Genomic DNA, 20,394 nt, shown 5'->3' with positions numbered 1-20,394 from the left:
TACTGGCATAATTACTAATATTAAAAATCTATCTTTGGATAACGACTTCTGGTGTGCATTGTACCTTTTCTTATAATATGTACATGGCGATACACTGGATACGACGGACGCCAGTAGTGTGTAAAGCATTGAAGGTCAATCCGCCACATCCTTAAAGAGGACCTGTCACTCGATCACATAAGTTGAACTTGTTTACTGACCTGGAGTAGCGCGGTCTCCCTGATTCCAGCACAGGTTTTTTTTTTTACTGGACCCCCAGTTCCAGAGATACGGCCCACTGTTGTGTTGGTTTCCTCTATGCTAATTTGCTGTAGTTAGCCAACAGGGCGTGAACTACCTTCAAGCTGCCACGTGTTGATTGGTCAGCATTAAAGGCAGGGGAGCTAGCTCCTCCCCGTTGGCTAACTACAGCATATTAGCATATAGAGTGCCAATACATCTGTGGGCCATATCTCTGGAATGGGGGGGGGGGGGCAGGAAAAAAAAAAAAAGCTAGAATCAGGGAGACAGCGCTCTTCAGGTCAGTTAACCAGTTCAACTTATATGACATAGTGACAGGTTCCCTTTAAATGCGACTCTGGTACCCAGGGCAAGATGCAGGCTTACAAATGCACACATATAGAGCTTATTCACGCAGCCATATTTGCGGTCTGTTTTCCCTTCATATCTCCTTTTTCTCTGCTAAGCCCTATATGTCCTGGTCATGGCTAAACCTAAGCAGAGCCAGATATATTGCGGCAGATTTAGCAATGTATTTACGTCTGTTTTCTGGCTAAAATACACTCTGACAGTGCAAAAAGTACAGACAGTGTAGAACTGTAGGGACAGTACCCTAAGGGCATTTGCAATAAGCAATAGTCAATTTATTCATACATTTCTAGGAGGAATAACAGAGGAACGGCACAACACAAGTGTCAAGGGGGCTCAGTAAACAATGTTGGCATGGGCACCTACTTGTTATAATTATGCTCTTTGACTTTATAATCATAATGTTTGTAAGAATTTGTATAAAATCTTGAGTATCGCAGTGAATAGAATTAAAGAGTCATTTAAGGTACTGCAGCCCCCAACCACACACACTGCGGCGGGCGCAATTAGAGAAATGTGAACCGTGCATTTAGTCTGAAAGCCTAGAAGATTCAGAGAAAAACTGCATAATAAGCAGACATAAGTGGCAGATAAATATACAAATCTGTAAAGGTACAGTGCCAGCTGCCTGGTATGTGGGTCATGCAAACGGATAGCTGGTAACGACGAAGTGAGCGCTCGGTACAATGAATGGGTACGACAATGAAGGCCATTTGACGTAACTATGAAACAAGAATTAATGAAATAGTCTTAATTTTAAAGCTAACAAACTAAAGGAAAATATGCCAACATTTCAGCTTAAAGCCTTAACCCCTTACCGCTGCAGCCATTTATCCTTTTTTTTTTTAATTTTTGTTTTTTCCTCCCCACCTTCCAAAACTCATAACTTTTTTTATTTTTCCAACAACCTACTGTAGCCGTATGAGGACTTGGTTTTCGCGAGAAAAGTTGTAATGGCACCATTTAATGTACCATATAATGTACTGGGAAACTGTACTCCGTACGGAAAAAAACAACATGTTAACTTTAAGCTGCGGGTCGATGCGATTACGGCGATGCCAAATTAACAAATCTAGTTGTATGTATATATATATATATATATATATAGTGTACTACAATTAAAAAGAAAAAAAACTATTTGCTGAGAAAAAAAATAGTTTTTTGTCGCCATATTCTGAGTGTCATAACTTTGTTATTTTTCCGTACTTGGAGCAGTGTGAGTGCTTGCTTTTTTGCTGGGCGAGGTGGTTTTTATTGGTGCCTTTTTTTAGGTACACACGATTCTTTGATCACCTTTTTATTCCATTTCATTTGGGAGGTAAGGTGAACAAAAAATAGCCATTCTGGCGTTTTCTGTAATTTTTTACAGCGTTCGCAGTGAGGGATAAATAATGTTATATTGTAATAGTTCGTACTCTTTTACGGACACCGCAATACCAATTGGGTTTTTTTCTTTATTTTTTTTACATTAATTTAGGAAAAAATAATGGAAGTTTTTTTTAAACTTTTAATATTTAAAAAAAAATGTGTAAATTTTTTGCATTCACCCTACGGGACTTGAACAAGCGATCGTTTGATTACTGGTACAATTCACTGCAATACGTATGCAAAAGCTATGTGCCTCTAGCAGGGCTTAATAAAAACAGAAAGATGGCAGATCTGGGGGCCTTCATTAGGCATGGCAACCATCAGCATCCCACTATCTCATTGCGGGAGTGCCGATGGAGTGACAAAGGCCCCCCCCCCCTGTTTCTAATGGCTTAGATTATCATAATAACTATTGATCGTGGCAGGTAAGTGGTTAAACAGCCGGGATCTGAGTTATCTCCGATCCCGGCCATTACAGTCAGGTGTCAACTGCATGTGAAAGCTAAAAGCAGCTGAGTATGGCCTCCACATCGACCACATAAAGTTACGGTTACCTTATATAGCATAATGGGCCTCAACGTATGCCAAGAGAACGGGCTCGGGCGCAATTGCCACCTCTGCACCCCTTGTACCACCACTTCTTGGAGTTCTCCTTTGTGAACCTACGCTATTCCTACAATTTAAGATGAAACCTTCAGCCTTAAACACAAGCTACGTAACCCTCCGCCAAAGAAATGTAATAAACAGATCTCAGAAGCCATACGGCCAAGCCACAGATCACATTTCCCCGCCACTTAAGAAGGTGCGTTAAACAGTCAGAAGTATATTTTTCCAACTTGCACTTCACAACCCTCCTTCTAGTAAAAGCTTGCTTCACGCCGCAAAAGACTGCGTGTTTTTTTGCACACTGCACAATGTGGTAGGTTTATCCAGAACCAACACGAAACTGGCAAGCAACCTGTTCATTTCCATGCAGCGTAGGAGGAGGCGAGGAAGCCCTCGGCAGCAGACCTGTCATTTCCAGAGGCACAAAACTATGTAACATACGGTTCACATTTTGGATTGGATATGGATCAGAGGCTGGAAAATTCTCCATTTGTCTCCAGAATAGTAAACGCACAATGTGCCCTAATGATAAGTGGCCAAGATACTCTATGGACGGGAAGGTAGTATTTTAACCAGCCAGGTATCAGTGGGATCTGTTTACATGGGGATGTTTTTTTTTGGGATTACCAATCAAAGCAATATACTGAAGTAGTCAGGGATATCGGAGAACACTCGGAGTCATTATTTATTCTATATTCCATCCACTGATTGCTGCTTGGATATTTTTCTTTATCGGTCTCCAAACCATCCTGTAAAACCTTGTTCTTCTCCGGTTTATTGGTTGACTTCAGAACCGAGAAGGGTGGGAGCTCCTGTTATAATAATCTCACTTAAAAAATGAACCTTTATTTACTGAAAGGGCCGGATTTTTCTCTCTCGAAGTGAGAATTCTAGGACGCCACCATGCAGTCTTCAACATTTGATATACTATATTTTCCTTGGATCTAACAAATAGGTTTTTCGCAACGGCACTCGGAAAAGACAGAACTCTTCAGCTCAGGTTTCTTGGACAATCTTTCTGTTTACCCTTCCCTTTTTTTTTATGAAGTCAGAAGAGATTTCTCCCAGTATTTCAAATAAATAAGATATCCAGCTGAACAAACATGATTTATTCTGTTAGATTACTTTGGCTTCTTTTGGAAAACTTGCCTATTTTCTAATGTAAATAATTAAAAAGGAAATTAACAGCGGGGATCGATTGGTTCAACTGATTCTAGGAGGTGACAAGATGGTTAGATGAACTTAATACTGTATAAGAGGCTAATTTAGCTCCAATACCTTCCTGGTTTAGTCCAATGGGAACATTGCATTAATATTTAAAGGGATTGTCCATGATTATAATAAAAAAAAAGGGTCTGCTCTTTTCCAGAAACAGCGCCACATCTGTTCATGGGCTCTGTCTTGTATTGCAGCTCAGTCCCAATCACTTGGGAACCCCTTCTATGACGTCCCTATGCCCTTATAGGCAATTAAATAGTTTTAATCAAAATTGCTACGTTTAGGGCTAGCTAAAAGTCAGGCTCCAGTAGGGAAGCCCTTACAAGTCATAAAAATGACAATAATAAGCATGCAGAAACTGTGATTTTTTTTTTTGCCACTTCTGTGTGAGTACTCGGCAACCCTATAACACGTGCACGGAATGCCCATAAAACTGTAGCTTTATGCTTTGCAACAGTCATTGTTAGCATTCTATTCACAGGGTACAGGCTGCCACAAACAGCACCTGCAGAAGGGCAGTAACAGGGAGTTTCAATTCCATGCACGAATATATCCAAATCGCTACCTTTAGTAAAGGGAACAATTCCCTTAAAGGGGTAGTCCAGTCCCATCAAACTGACGGCCTATCCTCAGGCGGTACACAGTATTACAATATTCTTCCAGTCACCTCAATGTGTCGGCAATTCACAGTGTAAGCAGTAAAGAAAATGAAGGCGAGCACTGCAGTCTCTTGAAAACAGCTAATCGGTGGGGGTGCCATGAGCTGGACCCCGACCTATCAGATATTGATGGCCTATCCTGAGGATAGGCTCTAATTTTTTGAGACTGGACAACCCCTTTAATAACTAAATTTTCTTGTATCACTTATTATATACTCAACTAATGTGGCTGCGAATTGCACTTTAATGAAGCACATGTGTATTGACTTACCTAGTGCTGTTTCATGGTATGCCGCTCCGTACCGGGCCAGGTCTTCATTCTGACTCCCCGTATAGTACAGTGTCTGCTGTAGGGACCGAAATTCAGGCTCTGAATGCAAGTCTATGAGATCCTCGATGTTAATCTTATAGACTTGCATTGAGAGATTGACCTTTGATTTCTACAGTAGACGCTGTAGAATTTGCGTGGTCAGGGAACAGATCATGTGATCCCCAAAGTGGCCCGGAACGGAGCGGCATACCATGAAATACAGCACCAGGTAAGTCAATACACATGTCCACATTACACTACATTACATTTGCAAATGAGGGGGAGAATCCGGAGTGCTTCTTGAAAGGGAATCGAGTGACCTATTGTTTAAATCAAGTTTTAATGCATAACATATATTTAATTTTTTCAATGTCACTTTCTATATTAAAAAATATTTTAGTTCTCACACTGGCCACTGAGCTCTTACAATTGGCTTATACTTCCTGTCATTTTTCAGCTTGTGCTGTGTACACTGGGGGTAGGGTCAGCAGTCCATTGTATAGGTGATAAATGTCTGACCACTGGGGGTCCGAACACCGCTCGGTGGGGGACTTGGGGATCCACGTTCTTGTGATCGCTGGGGGTCTCAGGGTCAGTCCCCCAGCGATCAGACATTGATTAGCTAAATAAATGTTTATTGTGGGAAATATGCTAAGAAAAAAATGATTTGACAGTAAAACATGTCACCAATGAAAAGCAACACAATGCATTACAAACCGTAAAAAAATTATCATGTAAAAATTTATTTTAATCAAGGAAATATTCAGCTCTAAAGCACCTAACATCTTTTCAGCTGGGCTAGCGATCACGATTTGATATTTTTACAGTAAGTCATAAGATCTAAGTTGGCATCCACCCACACAGCCTTAGCGCATACTTGAAGCCAACGCTAAAACCACAGCACCATAAATCACTTGCACACCATGTGGTATTACTGTAGTCATCTTGATACATCGCCTTGAGTAACATTTGGGGTCAATGAGGAATCAGGATGCCTATCAATCAAGAGAAGCATTTGAGGAAATGTCATTAACGATATCTATGGGATGGTTTATACAGAAATAATACACAAAACTACATTCAAAGGCATTGTAATCTATACAATAGGGAAATAAATGAGCTACAAATACATTTTCCTGATGTCCTATGCAGGCAATGAAAAATCTAAAGATGAGTTACTATCTGTCCTGGTTTTAGAATTTCTAACTGAAAATATATACATTACACCCCTTCATGTCACTCATTGAAGTACCCGTTAAAGTGGATCTCCAGTTTCCCAGACTAGATATCAATTGTTTTCTGAATTTATGAGATGCACATTAAAGGCTGTCGATTCAGCAAACTTGTAACATGTCAGAAGTTTTGATCGGTGGGGGTCCAGGTACCGAGACCCCTACCGATTGCTAAAACGAAGGGGCAAAAGCACCTGCCTGAGCGCTTCCCTTTTAGTCTGCGATCGGCAATCCTTTTATGCCTGAAGACGGGCTCACATAGATAGACTATAAATGCGTCTTCAGCCTGATGACGTGCTCTTAGACTTTCTACGTGAGCCCGTTTTCAGGCCAATATGAGTTTACAATCTTTGGAATCGCTTGTCATCTCCCCTCTACACAGCCTTAATCAAGCTATGTATGACCAGTTGAAAGGGAAGGTGATTCTACAAAAATCCTCCCATATGTCGCTGAGGCATGGGAATAGATGTCTTCTGTTGGGGGTTGCTGTCCTTGCCCTTTGATTCCCACACTTACCTCCACGAATGAAGTTGGCAGGGTGCTCCTCCAAACGATATGTCCCATCTTCTTCTGACTTGGAGATTCGAAAGTCTCGGAGTCATTAGTTGGAATCACTCATTCAATGCCAAGGGACTGTAATGTGCATATACAGTGGATAGAAGATTCTGAGTCAGAGGGCAAAGGGACCTGGCACTCAGAGGAGAAATGCGGCTACTTCGTTCTAACAATCAGTGAGTGTCACAAAGCACAGAGCCCCACCAATGACATCTTCTGACATGTGAGAAGATGTTTAGAGGTGAACCTTACCTTTAACATTAAAGATCTGTCAAGACAGGGCAGATGTGGAAAGCATGAACGACTCTGACCTATAGAATAGGTTGTACTCAGAGGTGCAGCTTGAGGATCCTGAGCCCCGTTGTAAACAGTGTACCACGTGGCAGAGGGCATCCTCAGACCCCAAGCGCTTATAGCCGCACCACTAGTCGTACAAGCAGTTTAGAAATTATATAAACCCAATAACAAGAATATTTTTTACAAAACCATCTCTTATAATGGTGTACGATATAAATTAATATTACAAAACACCTGCGCTTACGGCGTCTTTGAAGAAAAAAACATAAGAAAGGACCTTCAGCTCCAAATAACAAATAGCTTCTTGCCAGTTCTGCCAAGCCGTGTAATTAAGCAGTTCCTTCATCGTTTTCTAGTGGAACTGTATGGCTAAGGAAGCTTTAATTGAGTCTTAAATTAAATACTGACAATATTGTGAGCAAAACAGCAACCCGTAAAAACGCCAAACCCAGTCTTCATATCATAAACCAACGGACGTTCCTCCAGGATCCCTAATTCATTCCTACTGATCCAACACGCATCAAGGCGTGACCGGCTCCTGTCAACATTTTCGATACACACCATCAGCTGTTAAATGAGGTGTTTGGATGGGAATACTCAGCAAATTATTTTGATGCTTAACCATCGTACTACATCGAGAGGAGCTTTATAATTACCAGCTACCGCCAAAAAAGGTTCCGGGAGGCAAATGTTCATGTTGTGTGGCATATGTAATGCTATGGGGAAACCCAAGCCAGGTTCAGCCACCATGTGAAAGCAGTAATGTGTATATGGATGTGTAATCGGAGTGTTAAAGGGAAGCTGTCATCCACATTATGCTGCCCTCACTGAGGGAATCATAATGTAGTGACAGACGCAATAGTTTCTGCGTTCTCTCATTTGCTAAAGTGAAGCCATTTTTGGGAATTTACATGCAGAGTGAAGCCAGCACCGCCAGAGATGTCCGGTGTATTCATGAGCTACCGCTACCGCCGCTCACTTGCCACTGATTGACAGATTTCTCCCTATTACTTTGCATAGGGAGAAACTAGTCAATCGGTGACGAGTGGGCGGACTCATTAATATGACGGACTGCACTCTGGCGGTACTGGTTTCGCTCTGTATGTAGATTAGCAAATAAGTGACAGACTGCTGAAATCAGCACGTCTGCCACCCTCGGTGAGGAAAGAATAATGTGGATGACAGGTTCCCTTTAAGAAATACATTTTTTATAGGGTTTTTTTTTGTGAGTCTAAAACATCTGTTGACAATACAACTACTTGGTCTACTACATCCAGAAACAGATATCACAGTTACTATATCTCTATATTCTATGTACACACATGCGCCCATTAAGTACTGTAGGGAGAGCAGATGAAGGTGGAGAACCCTCTTAAATATTAAGGTTTCATCATTTCTGAAAAAAGGGCCAGTAAGCCATACCTTTTTTTATATTTTCGCAGATTTGAATTGCATTTATTCTTTCCATTGTCAAGGGTTTTCTACTATTGGTTAGGACATGCAATTACTATTTACATTTCAATACAAAGGATATCTCAAAAAATTGCTAAATGGTAAAAAGAAACCTTTATGATGTGATGAGAGCCATATGAATGGGGGGCGGGCTTAGCATTATTTTCAGTTTATAGGTGGGCACACACAAGTGTTTATCTCGCCATTCAAGGAAAGTTTGGCCTCATATACATGGCAGATCCGTATGTAGGGAGCCTGTGTGGAATTACAAAGAGTCCCTGTGACTCCATACTACGATATGATACCATAGGTATTGTGTGCTGACGCATTGTGCCTTTGCGGGAATATTTTCTCCTAGAAGCAATGAATCCCAAGAAAAATAACCTTTATAATTCAACATCCAATGGGGAATGCACAATTTTTTTGGCTGTTAGATTCACATGGAGGTACAGTAGGAAACCATAGACTTTAAATAGGTGCCTATTACGGCTCCAAACAACTGGTTGGTGGTATGGTGCCATAATATAATAGTGTGCATGAGCCCTCGGGAAACCTCAAGTTGCGATCACCTGTAGATTCACATCTAAGTAGAAGAACCACACACATGCAACCAACTTTCTAATCAATACAGGACCAGGTTCCGCTTGTTTATGGAAACAGTGTGAGTTTCAGCTCTTAAACGCCTACAGATCCGTCTTCTCTGGGAAAACATAATTGTAAAATTTAGTCTATAATCCACAGGATTATTTATACAATGTATACACTAATCCCTTCTCTTAAACCTTTCCACTTCAGTAAGTCTAAATAGTATTCGTCCTCAGCGTACGCACCACGTGCCCTTTAAATATTTGGTTACAGCGGAACAGTCCAACAGTTTCTAAGAAGTGAGGTCATACGCATCGTCGTACATCTCTCGTTACAACTGTTTACACTTTTCTCTAGACTGTGGGTTGATGTGGAGGTAAAATTATCATACTTGTTTATTTTCTAGTAGAAAAGAGCTCCATTGTGCCTGTGTTACATAATAAACCAGGTCTACAAGAAAAAATATCCAGAGCGTGAGCAGCTCACACAACCATTCACAGAGTTGTGCACAGTTTGCCAAAATAACAAATTCCTGACGCATTTCGAGTTTTCTGCCTGTTTCAATAATTGGCACCAAATAGAAGTATGTACTGTATAATCTTATTTCCTCAAGGCCACTCAATGCCAACTGCTCACATGTAAACAAGCAGCTCAAGTGAAGTCATACCCAAAATGATAACCTCATAAAAATTGTAACGGTCGATGCTTTTTTTTTTTCCTACCCTTAAACAACTGAAACATAACAACCTTTATTATTTGGTTTACACCTCATCAGGGAGATCATTTCCACTCTGCCGGCGTGACTCCTCTACCTTTTTTGATACACTGTACTGTATGAAAGCACTGACCCTGTACCCCCGATTTCAGCACTATGGACTGGCAGCCTACTTCCCCTCAAAACAGGAAGGGACAGTATGGCAGGTGGTAGGTACTGCACCGGCGTAGCAAGACATCAATCCTCCCGCCTCCTGGAGTCAACGCACAGGAACCATAACCTACCGGATAAAATCCATATATCTGATTTCAATCAAATCTTTTGATAAAGAAGCAGAATGTTTTTCAAAGAAAGTCAAAGTTGCAACATGCTTTTTACTACTGAATTTTACTGTTGACTTGCCATCAGCTCTTTTGCAGAATCGCCCATTGGCTAGTATGAAGATACAGGGTGGTCCCCCCTGAAGGCCTATGGCTAAGCAGCCACTCGAACTGATTGAAAGGATATGTCCACTTTAGCAACAATTTTTAAAGTGCTTCAATGTACCCAAAATAAGAAATAAGGCAACTCTGTAACTGGACTTGGTAAAAAAAATAAAAAATATTACAGCTTAGGAAAGGTCCTATGCAGTTCTTGGTTACAGATTTTAAAGTGTAACTAACCGTTCGACAAATTTCTGACATATTATAGTCACAGGTCAGAAGTTTTGATTGGTGGGGGTCCAAGCACCAGAAGTTTGTTGTATGTTTAGTTACCCTTTAAACAAACTATCTTTTCCAGCTACCCCACCTCCTACTGTTTGTAGGTTAGCAAGAAGATAGGACAGATGGAAGGGAGTAACACATGACTGCAGGATCACACTACATACAGGATTTGTTTGTAGTCTGTAAGCAAGGAAACATATCGGTCTGCATAGGAGCTGTATACACAAAGTGATACATATTTTTATAATTAATACTACATATAAAGTTACTTCCTTTTTTCTTCTAAGATGCATTACAGCAACTTGCTCAGTGTTTCTTAAATTGCAGGTGCTTTTTTTTGATATATCAAGAAAATTCTTAAATAACGCCTTATGACTGTCCACAGTCCGCTGTCACATACTCCAGGCTACCATGGAGAATTTAAGCCCACCCCACCCCGACAGACTGTCAATAGTAGAGTATAAATTCTTAAGTACTAATGTTCCAGAAAAGAAGTACAAAGAGTGGACCGAGACATAAAATTTATGGGGGATGGAGTGTCGAATGGGTTTATAACAATGAACCCTGGCGACACATTACACATAATAAGTTGTATGGTAAAACCAGAGATAGACTTATGGCAAGTCTGACATGTTTAATGCAGAATCGAGAACTAAATGAATGAGATTTACCGTAAATAGTCAAACTTTTTATTGGAATAATCTATTATAGTAGTAAAGCTTTTGGAAGATAAAATGCTTCCCTTTCAAAGCGCCTGTGTAATCCTTCCAAGTGGACAGAAAAGCTTTTTCAAGAAAATAAAAAGGTTTCTTCCAATAATTCTCACACAAAAATATACTAATACTATGGAACGAACTCCGGAAACACATATTTCACTTTAGAACGTAATAAACCAAAGTAGTGGAAATAAAACATAGCTAGTATAACTAGAACACATAGTGCACTATTATAACCACATAGGAATCTCTGATCCCTATGACGGGAGATAAAAAGTCATTGTGTCACTAAGGCAAAGTAAATTAATTACAAATATTACAATTAAAAGGCTTTTCCCACGTTAGACATTTATGGCATTTCCACAAGATGTGTCGCAGAGGTGGGAGCCCCCTGTTCTGCCAGGTGAGATGCTCGTCTGTTTCCATATCTCCTATAGTGTTAAATGGAGAAAGCCGAACACATGTGAAGCCGCCTTTCAATTCAGTCTCAGCCTGGATGCAGCTACCGCCGGGGGTTTGGGGACTCCCGTTTTAGCATTAAGGGTCTGTAAATTTGTCTTAAAAGACTAAGATGGAATAAACTCCCTTCATCTTCGGCTGCAAGATATCTCCCCCAAGCCTTCCTCTGAATACACATACAGCACTTAAAAAGGTGTTGTCTCGTAAAGACCCCTCTATTTTAATGGAATATCTCATATCGATCTCACTTATATCTATATCTATCTATCTATCTATCTCATATCTATCTATCTATCTATATCATATTTATCTGTCATATCTATCTATATTATACCAATCTCATATCTATCTCTCTCTCATATCTATCTCTCTATCTCTCTATCTATCTATCTATCTATCTATCTATCTATCTATCCATATCTCTCTAATATCTATCTCTCTCTAATATCTATCTATCCATCTTATATCTATCTATCTAATATATATCTTATCTATCTGTAAAGGATCTGCCAGACACAGCTTCTGTGTCGACGCCCGTGATTAATCAGTCTGCATCTGTTCCTAGGTCTGATAGAGTGACTCCATCTGCTACCACTCAGGCTGGTAGGCTCAGGAGTGGGAGAACCTATCACAGCCTGGCCAGACGGTTCTAGCTCCCGCCCTCGGTCTATTTATACCTTCATTTCCTGCTTGTGATTCTTTCCTGTTTCCTGGCTCTGCTGCTCCTGCTATCATTATTGACCTTGCTTCATTTTGACCCTGGCTTTACTGACTACTCTCCTGCTCTGCGTTTGGTACCTCGTACACTCCTGGTTTGACTCGGCTCGTTCACTACTCTTGTTGCTCACGGTGTTGCCGTGGGCAACTGCCCCATTTCCCTTAGATTCTGTGTACCCTTGTCTGTTTGTCTGTCGTGCACATATTGAGCGTAGGGACCGTCGCCCAGTTGTACACCGTCGCCTAGGACGGGCCATGCAAGTAGGCAGGGACTGAGTGGCAGGTAGATTAGGGCTCACCTGTCTGTCTCCCTACCCCGTCAATACACTATCTCATATCTATCTATATTATATCAATCTCATGTCTATCAATCTATCTATCGAATATTTATCTGTCTCTCATATCTTTTGATCTATCAATCTCACATCTATCTTAATAATAAGTTACAGTATTAAATGGACATTAGTTATGTGTTTCTTTTATTACATAATATATAAGATGGTATAACACTGTACAATAATATATTACATAATATAAAATACACATGCAGCGATCTGTGCATAAAGCCTACACGATTACATGGAGATCCCAATTAGAGGCCTATAACTTGCATACCAATTATTTAGTAGCAGACAGTTAAATGATCTCTCTCATTATTTAATCCATCCATAAAGCAGACAAGTAAGGTGCGTTCAGTAAATATACCCCTCAGCCAAAATATCTCTAATCCCCTCAAATTTACAGTCGTGTCATCTTCTCTACAGGGCTGGGCCTGTATAATGCAGACACTGTGCCATTTTATGGGATCAATCCCAAAAGATTTGGACTGTACGTAAGAAAAATGTTTTCTCTGCACCGAATCCTAAATGTTCATCTCTGTCTGACAGAGCAGTCAACACATCTCCATCCTTTCTGGAATCTGTTCCATTTTTCAAGTTATAAATCTTTCGGCATCAGGTTATTCCAGGGCAGAATCCCGCTGCTCTGGCGAGTTAAGGTTAACGCAGTGACAGCTTGAGCTTTCTCACTGTAATTTATAACTCTGCAACAGAACCAGAGTTTTTATTCCCATCTATTAAAAAGGGGAACAGCACATCTGTTAAAGTTCTTGCACAATGGTTGGCTTTGCACCGAAACAGGAAACGTAACCCAATAGTCTCAGAACTTCAACAAACCTGACCCACTTTCAAATGTTAGAAAGGAGGATTTTTTTATTTTTTTATTAATTTTAGTTCGATGTAACATCTGCTGAGCGCTTGCTGCCCCCTAACACTTGATATTCTTTCAACTCCCACCGCTGCCAAAAAAAATATTTCTTTCTATTAAAGACTGCACTGAGAGTGTGATAATAGCACTTGGGCTCGCAGCTTTGCTTTATTTCAGATCCTTGCTTCATACACATCAAAGAAACCTATATATTATATAATATACGACCTATATAGTAGAATGTAGTCCTGGAGATGTTTGATCTGATGACAGGTATAACATTTATTGGGTCCCCAAAAAATATATTGTTCATGGGGGTGAACAACCTTGAAACCCACATTGTCAGATTGAAGGGGCATCCATAAATCCTCCCTTGTCCACATGCCCTATGACTCTAGTGGGACACTAAGAATGGTTTTATAGTCCTCGTACAGATCATGTGCTTAACAAATCGTGTTAAGAAATTATATATATATATATATATATAAAAACAAACATATATATATATATATATATATATATATATATATAAATATACACATGCATACAGTACCCTTGATTTCATATAAACTACAAACAGAATGTTTCAAGACAATTGCTAAATCACATCCAGATAGCTGATAAAATTGCAGCTTCAAAGGAGAAACAAAACAAAAACAAACAGTCAGTAAGTCTCCAGAAACATCCTGAGACATAAACATGGTTTGGACTTCAACATCACAAAATATCACAAGCAGTTGGAGAAACAATATATTCAATGAGAGGTAACACTTGTGCTTTTATCAAGTGACACAATAATGCCGTTCTATAATAAAATAAAGTGATTTTAACACATGACAAAATTCTGTTAGCTCTAGATGCAGCAGACTGGCATTGGAAATCCATTTAAACTATAAAGAGTATGTATATTATTACAGCCAAAGTACATAACCCTAAATTTATCCACATTGAACGTCCTAAATTTGCCTATTCTCTGTCTGACTGGTATAGGTTAATATACAGCAAAAAACATAATAGCCTAGTAGACTACGCTATTCCATCCTATAGTATCCTGTAAAACAACAGATCAGTTACCATATTAGTTCATGGATGATGGATACTAACACACGGCACCCGTTACTGGAATACGTTTAACATATACATCATGGGCTTTTCAATAGATTTTCATGACATATCCGTTGAATGGATGCCATTATAGCCTACAGGTGATGGAAACATTAAACAGATGCCTAATAGTGCATCTTTCACCCTTAGGCCATAATGGCATCCGTTTAATGTATACATCTGGAGCTTTTTCCAGGTAATATACTAAGTATGCAAGCTCTGTTTTAATGTACACCATTTATTGTATATCTGTTACAGTGTCAACTGCTTATAAGAAACACAAAAAAACTTACCTGTCATAGTTGTCAGACCGTGTTCTTCATTTTTTCATTCCATTATATGAACCTCTTTATTTTCACCAGTCCATTAGTACTATACTTGTTTGTAATGAATCATTAAAGTATTGCAATAACAAGTTTTGCAGTAACTGATCTAAGCTCCTCAAGAACCCAAGGATGTAAAGCTTAATCCGCAAACTCCTGTCACTTTAATCTTTACCTATTGTGATTGTAATAATATTGCTGCTAACCACAGACAATAATTTCTCAAATGGAGAGGCATCATCTTAATCTACAACCCAAAAATGTTCAGTATTTATTAGGTCTCCAGCAATTTTACCCATGCAAACCAACAGGAGTCCAACATTATGGGAGCAACATCCCCTAGAACGTCCACATTTAAAGAGGGCATTAAAGGGAATGTGTAACCAGACAGATCTCTGTACATTAGGGCTTCTATTAGATACAATGTTATATGAAGTATTATTAATACAATATTTCCCAAACACATTAAAAACAAACAGATAATGACCGGAAAAGAGAAGAGGTCACCAAGTTTTACCACACCTCTCCAAACTTTTCTAAGGCACTTATTCAAACAGGAACTCCAGCCAAACGTCTGCAATGTTTTTCAATTCACTTTTTTCCTAACAATTCGAAAAAGCCAATTCCCATGATTTTATCGTATCACATTTCTCTTGTCTCCTCTCCTCAGACGAATGTATTGCACATCGTCGAGTAATTATCAGAAGGAGTAAGATCTCTACTGCAAGGGGACTCAGTGTTGGAAGCTACTAAAGGGATTGTTTTGAGATTATTATGGCGTCAGAGCCCCATAAACTACTGAAATAAAGCTTGCAGGTATCAAAGGAAGAGGTCGCTGAAAATACGTGCATCTGGATTTTCAATCCACTTTGATCCTATGCCAGCAGAGCTAACAATATGTAAAGAACTTCACTCACCATGGACTTTGTAAAGGGTCGAACCAAAGCAAACAGCAACCTGTACCCCCACCAGTTCTTATGAATGGACGAATACATCATGTTTCCTGGATGAACCGCATTGGAAGTCACCCCATGAAGAGAGAGGCGGCGGTTCAATTCCTTGGAGAAGAGAACATTGCAGAGCTTGGAACGGTTGTACGCTAACATAGCCCAGTAGTCCTTCTTAGATGGGGAAAGCAGGTTGAGGTCAAGTTTCCCCGATGAATCTTTAATTTCTGTGAATCTAAAATGAAAAAAAGAAAAAACATTTTTAAGACATCCTGCCAGTAAAACCTGAGCTACAGTCCAGAAAGATGAAACTAGCGCTTGTTATAACGTGTTTTACAGTTCAAGGTGGTGATGATTTTCATTTTAACAATGAATTGAAAAAAGTATTATATTCAAAAATAAAAAACTTTTTGCTTCTATTTTTCACATTTTTGAGCTTCTTTAAATTGTTTATTTGTCTTGTAATTCTTTTAATGCATCAATATAAGCTTTAATTTAAGGTGCGATCTTAAGTAAAAAAAAAAAAAAAGAATTATAAAATCGAAAAAAAAAAAACAAATGGTAAATATTGGACAAATTATATTATTTATAGTGTAAAATGTTATATAGATGTTTATCAATTATTGCTCGGCTATTTCCGTCAGCCCTATAGACTTTGAATAGAGGAGCAGCACGCATGTTCGACCACTCTCCATTTAAACTCCTCCTCACCATAGTTGTACGGTAAGGGGGAACGAGGTTCTAAGTGATCATGGGGGTCCCAGCGATCATGCATTGATCACCTATGCACAGGATAGGTGATAAATGTCTTTAAGGTTTAGCGTTAAAGGCTATGGAAACCTTTGAAGCCATTTATTTATGTTTTACTAAAACAATGTATTATAGTGCTTAGTGCAACTTTGTGATTGTTTTTTAATAAAAAATATTTGTACTTTTTGAGATACAGCTTTTATGTATCCTGGATACATAGAAGCTGTATCTTGCGTTGTAAGCCGAATCCGTCAGGTCTGCAGGACTGACGGCTTTGGTGAGCGCTGGTCCTGCAGGTCTCTGACATGCAGGCTACACATTTTATCGATCACATCTACATTCAAAACTTAGGTGCGATCGATAATAGTTGGTTCCTGCGTATCGGAGACATGGAGCACCAGCGCTCACCGATGCCGTCAGTCCCGCTCAAAAAGTAATACATTTTTTTTAATAAAAAACAATTACAAAGTTGCACTGAACACTATAACACATTGTTTTGGCAGTAAAATAAAAAAATATATTTTTTTTCATAGCCTGTAAGTAAAACTTGCGTGACAAACCTTATGGCCATAATTGTTGTCAGACGCCTTATACAGAAATACATATAACAGGGACGTAGCTATAGGAGGTTCAGAGGTTACAGTCGTTCCCAGGTCAAAAAGACCCCTTTGTCCTATATGAGGAGATCAGGACTATAAAAAAAACACATGATAGGTGGGGGCCTAAATACACATTTTGCATTGGGGCCCTCTACGCAATTTTTTGGGGAAGGTAAATGGAGGACAATATTTGTTGTTTGTTTGTTTTGGGAAAAAGGTAAAATGCTCCTTAGATATAATATAATTGTTGTCGTTTTTCATTCACAAACCCGTTTTATTCTGATATCTGATCTTGTGTTATACCTGTTGTGATTTTGTAAAAATAATGAAGATGTGGTATATGTGGTCATTTTTCATGAACATAAATTATCTGACAGCACACCGCAGGTGGAACAATCTGTTTCAACAAACAAAATATATAAAAAATGACATAGAACTGGCCTCTTGCCACAAAATTGATTTAGTGTATGCCGCAATACACTTTTTTGTTGTGTTATTTAACCTTACTGAAGAAAATATTATGGAAATACCTAAATAAGAGTTTCTTAATGATTTTATTATTGGAATTGTCCCTGGCATCTACCAGAAAGATCCAGGCCTACTGCAAGTTTCCTTTTGAATCAGTCAGATGACAACAGACTGAAACTTATGGCAATCTGTTATCTGTGACTGGCACCAGAATACAGACTATCCTAAATCATCTTGGAAGGAAAGTTTCACGGTAAAAATTACAGATGTAGCAGAGCTGAATTTGACTCAGTAGGTTTAATATAGATAACACATTATGATATTAAAGACACACTCACCCCTGCAACATCTTTATGTATCAATTCAATTTAAAATCTATGAAAACCCCATAATCTGGCAAGGATAGATAGATAGATAGATAGATAGATAGATAGATAGATAGATAGATAGATAGATAGATAGATAGATAGATAGATAGATAAGTGATAGATAGATAGATAGATAGATAGATAGATAGATAGATAGATAGATAGATAGATAGATAGATAGATAGATAGATAGATAGATAGATATGGGATAGATAGATAGATAGATAGATAGATAGATAGATAGATAGATAGATAGATAGATAGATAGATATGGGATAGATAGATAGATAGATAGATAGATAGATAGATAGATAGATAGATAGATAGATAGATAGATATGGGATAGATAGATAGATAGATAGATATGGGATAGATAGATAGATATGGGATAGATAGATAGATAGATATGGGATAGATAGATAGATAGATAGATATGGGATAGATAGATAGATAGATAGATAGATAGATAGATAGATAGATAGATAGATAGATAGATAGATAGATAGATAGATAGATAGATATGGGATAGATAGATAGATAGATAGATAGATAGATAGATAGATAGATAGATAGATAGATAGATAGATAGATAGATAGATAGATAGATAGATATGGGATAGATAGATAGATAGATAGATAGATAGATAGATAGATAGATAGAAATGGGATAGATAGATAGATAGATAGATAGATAGATAGATAGATAGATAGATAGATAGATAGATAGATAGATAGATAGATAGATAGATAGATAGAAATGGGATAGATAGATAGATAGATAGATAGATAGATAGATAGATAGATAGATAGATAGATAGATAGATAGATAGAGTCATCCATTATGAGAGTGTAGTGGTTGCTCAGTGATTTCTGGCATTTAATCCTTTAATGACTGCAATCAAAACTGACAAACGTTGGTGGCCATTTGATGTAACAAAGGCAACCCCGTTGACAATCTCTAGGGATTCACTATATGAACATGGCAGCCTGGGGCCTTAGAAAGGACTCCAGGTCTGTCCTGTCATATTTTATAGATGCTAATGATGTTGTAGTGTATTTACTGTATAGTCTATTAGTATCTACGCCGGTTTTGTTTCTAAAAACCAAAACATACGAAAGACAACTAATTTCTATAAAAGTGGCACTAATGTGTGTGTAGGGAAAATAGACTGTGACCACTAGTGAGGAAAAAGAGCTGTGGTCAAAACAGCAACTGAGGTTATGAGGTATAACTTGAAGCACCTGGACCCCAAATTTATAACAGGGCCACCCACCTATCATGTGCGAGCTCTGTCTTATATGGCAGAGGGAACTTTGGGCCCCCTCATGCACTAGGTCCCGGGTGCGACAGCTACCTCTGCACCCCCTATAGCTACATCCCTGCCCATAGAAACCAAGTTAATATTGAATTTTCGAGCTTGTACATGGACCCTGGATGATCCAGCATTTTGCATGATCCCTGAGGCCCTTGGTGTACTTCACTGCATGATGAACTCATATTAATGACATATATACAAAAAAATAAAACTACATTGCATCCTGAGTCGACCACCCAAAATCGCACAGAATAATCGTTTTTCAAGGGGGTGATCCTCTCCAAAAATAAAAAATAGTACACAGAATGCAGGTTAAAGTGTACAATGCAGTCAGCAAACATATACAGAACACAAACAATCCTCACTCCTAGTCCCCAGCATGGTTCCTCCACTAATTCCTAGTCCCCAAAATGTCTCCCCCTCTCATTCTTAGTCCTAAGCATGGCTCCCCTCTCATACCCAGTACCCAGCATAGCTCCCCTCTCATTCATGGTCCCCAGAATGACTCTACTTTGATAACTAGTCCCCAGCATGGCTCCCCTCTCATTTCCAGTCCCCGGCATGGCTACCCTCATTCTAATTTCCAGCATGCCCTCTTCACATTCCTAGCCCCAGCATGGCTGCCTTTCTAATTCTTAGTACAGTACACCAGCATGGCTCCCCTTATTCTTAGACCCCAGTCAGGCTCTGCTCTCCATGTCCCCCATCACTGCTAACCTTGACACCCCAGTAGCAGTCAGCAGACTCCCTTGCTCAGCAATACCACAGCTGTTGAGTGAAGCATGATGTGTGCTGCAGCCTCCCCTTCTCCTCAATCCTACGCTATGATGCTTTGTGGTGCTGAAAATGCTCCTCCGTCCTGCCCCAATGATGTGTCACGATGTGGGTAGCTTCCTTTTTCTGATATGCCAAGTAAGTCTCCTATTCTCTACCGTGCGCACTTACATGCACAGTAAAGCATCTAGATGCAAGTCTAATTTGTGTCTAAAAAATGTGCTAAAACAAAGTGGTCTTTGGTCAGATTAAGGGGATGGTCTGCTTATAGCAAAGTATCTACAATAGACTACAACGGTGGGGAAAATCGGTCACAGAAATTTTTTTGTAGATTGGGGGGGGGGGGTTGTCTGGGGTA

The 20,394-nt window shown here is 39.2% G+C and overlaps 1 protein-coding gene across 4 annotated transcripts in view; it reads right to left on the bottom strand.

Annotated features, from left to right (window-relative positions):
* Window positions 1-20,394, bottom strand: part of WWOX (WW domain containing oxidoreductase) — a 736,214-nt gene that overhangs the window by 529,209 nt on the left and 186,611 nt on the right. For all 4 annotated transcript variants that reach the window (XM_075838647.1, XM_075838646.1, XM_075838643.1 and 1 more), the window contains exon 9: window positions 15,732-15,996. In XM_075838647.1, coding sequence (XP_075694762.1) covers window positions 15,732-15,996 — 265 coding nt within the window. The remainder of the gene's footprint in view (window positions 1-15,731; window positions 15,997-20,394) is intronic.

This window comes from Rhinoderma darwinii, chromosome 9, assembly GCF_050947455.1.
Source record: "Rhinoderma darwinii isolate aRhiDar2 chromosome 9, aRhiDar2.hap1, whole genome shotgun sequence".
Classification (NCBI taxonomy): domain Eukaryota; kingdom Metazoa; phylum Chordata; class Amphibia; order Anura; family Rhinodermatidae; genus Rhinoderma; species Rhinoderma darwinii.
This window is presented reverse-complemented; position numbering and strand designations above follow the sequence as displayed.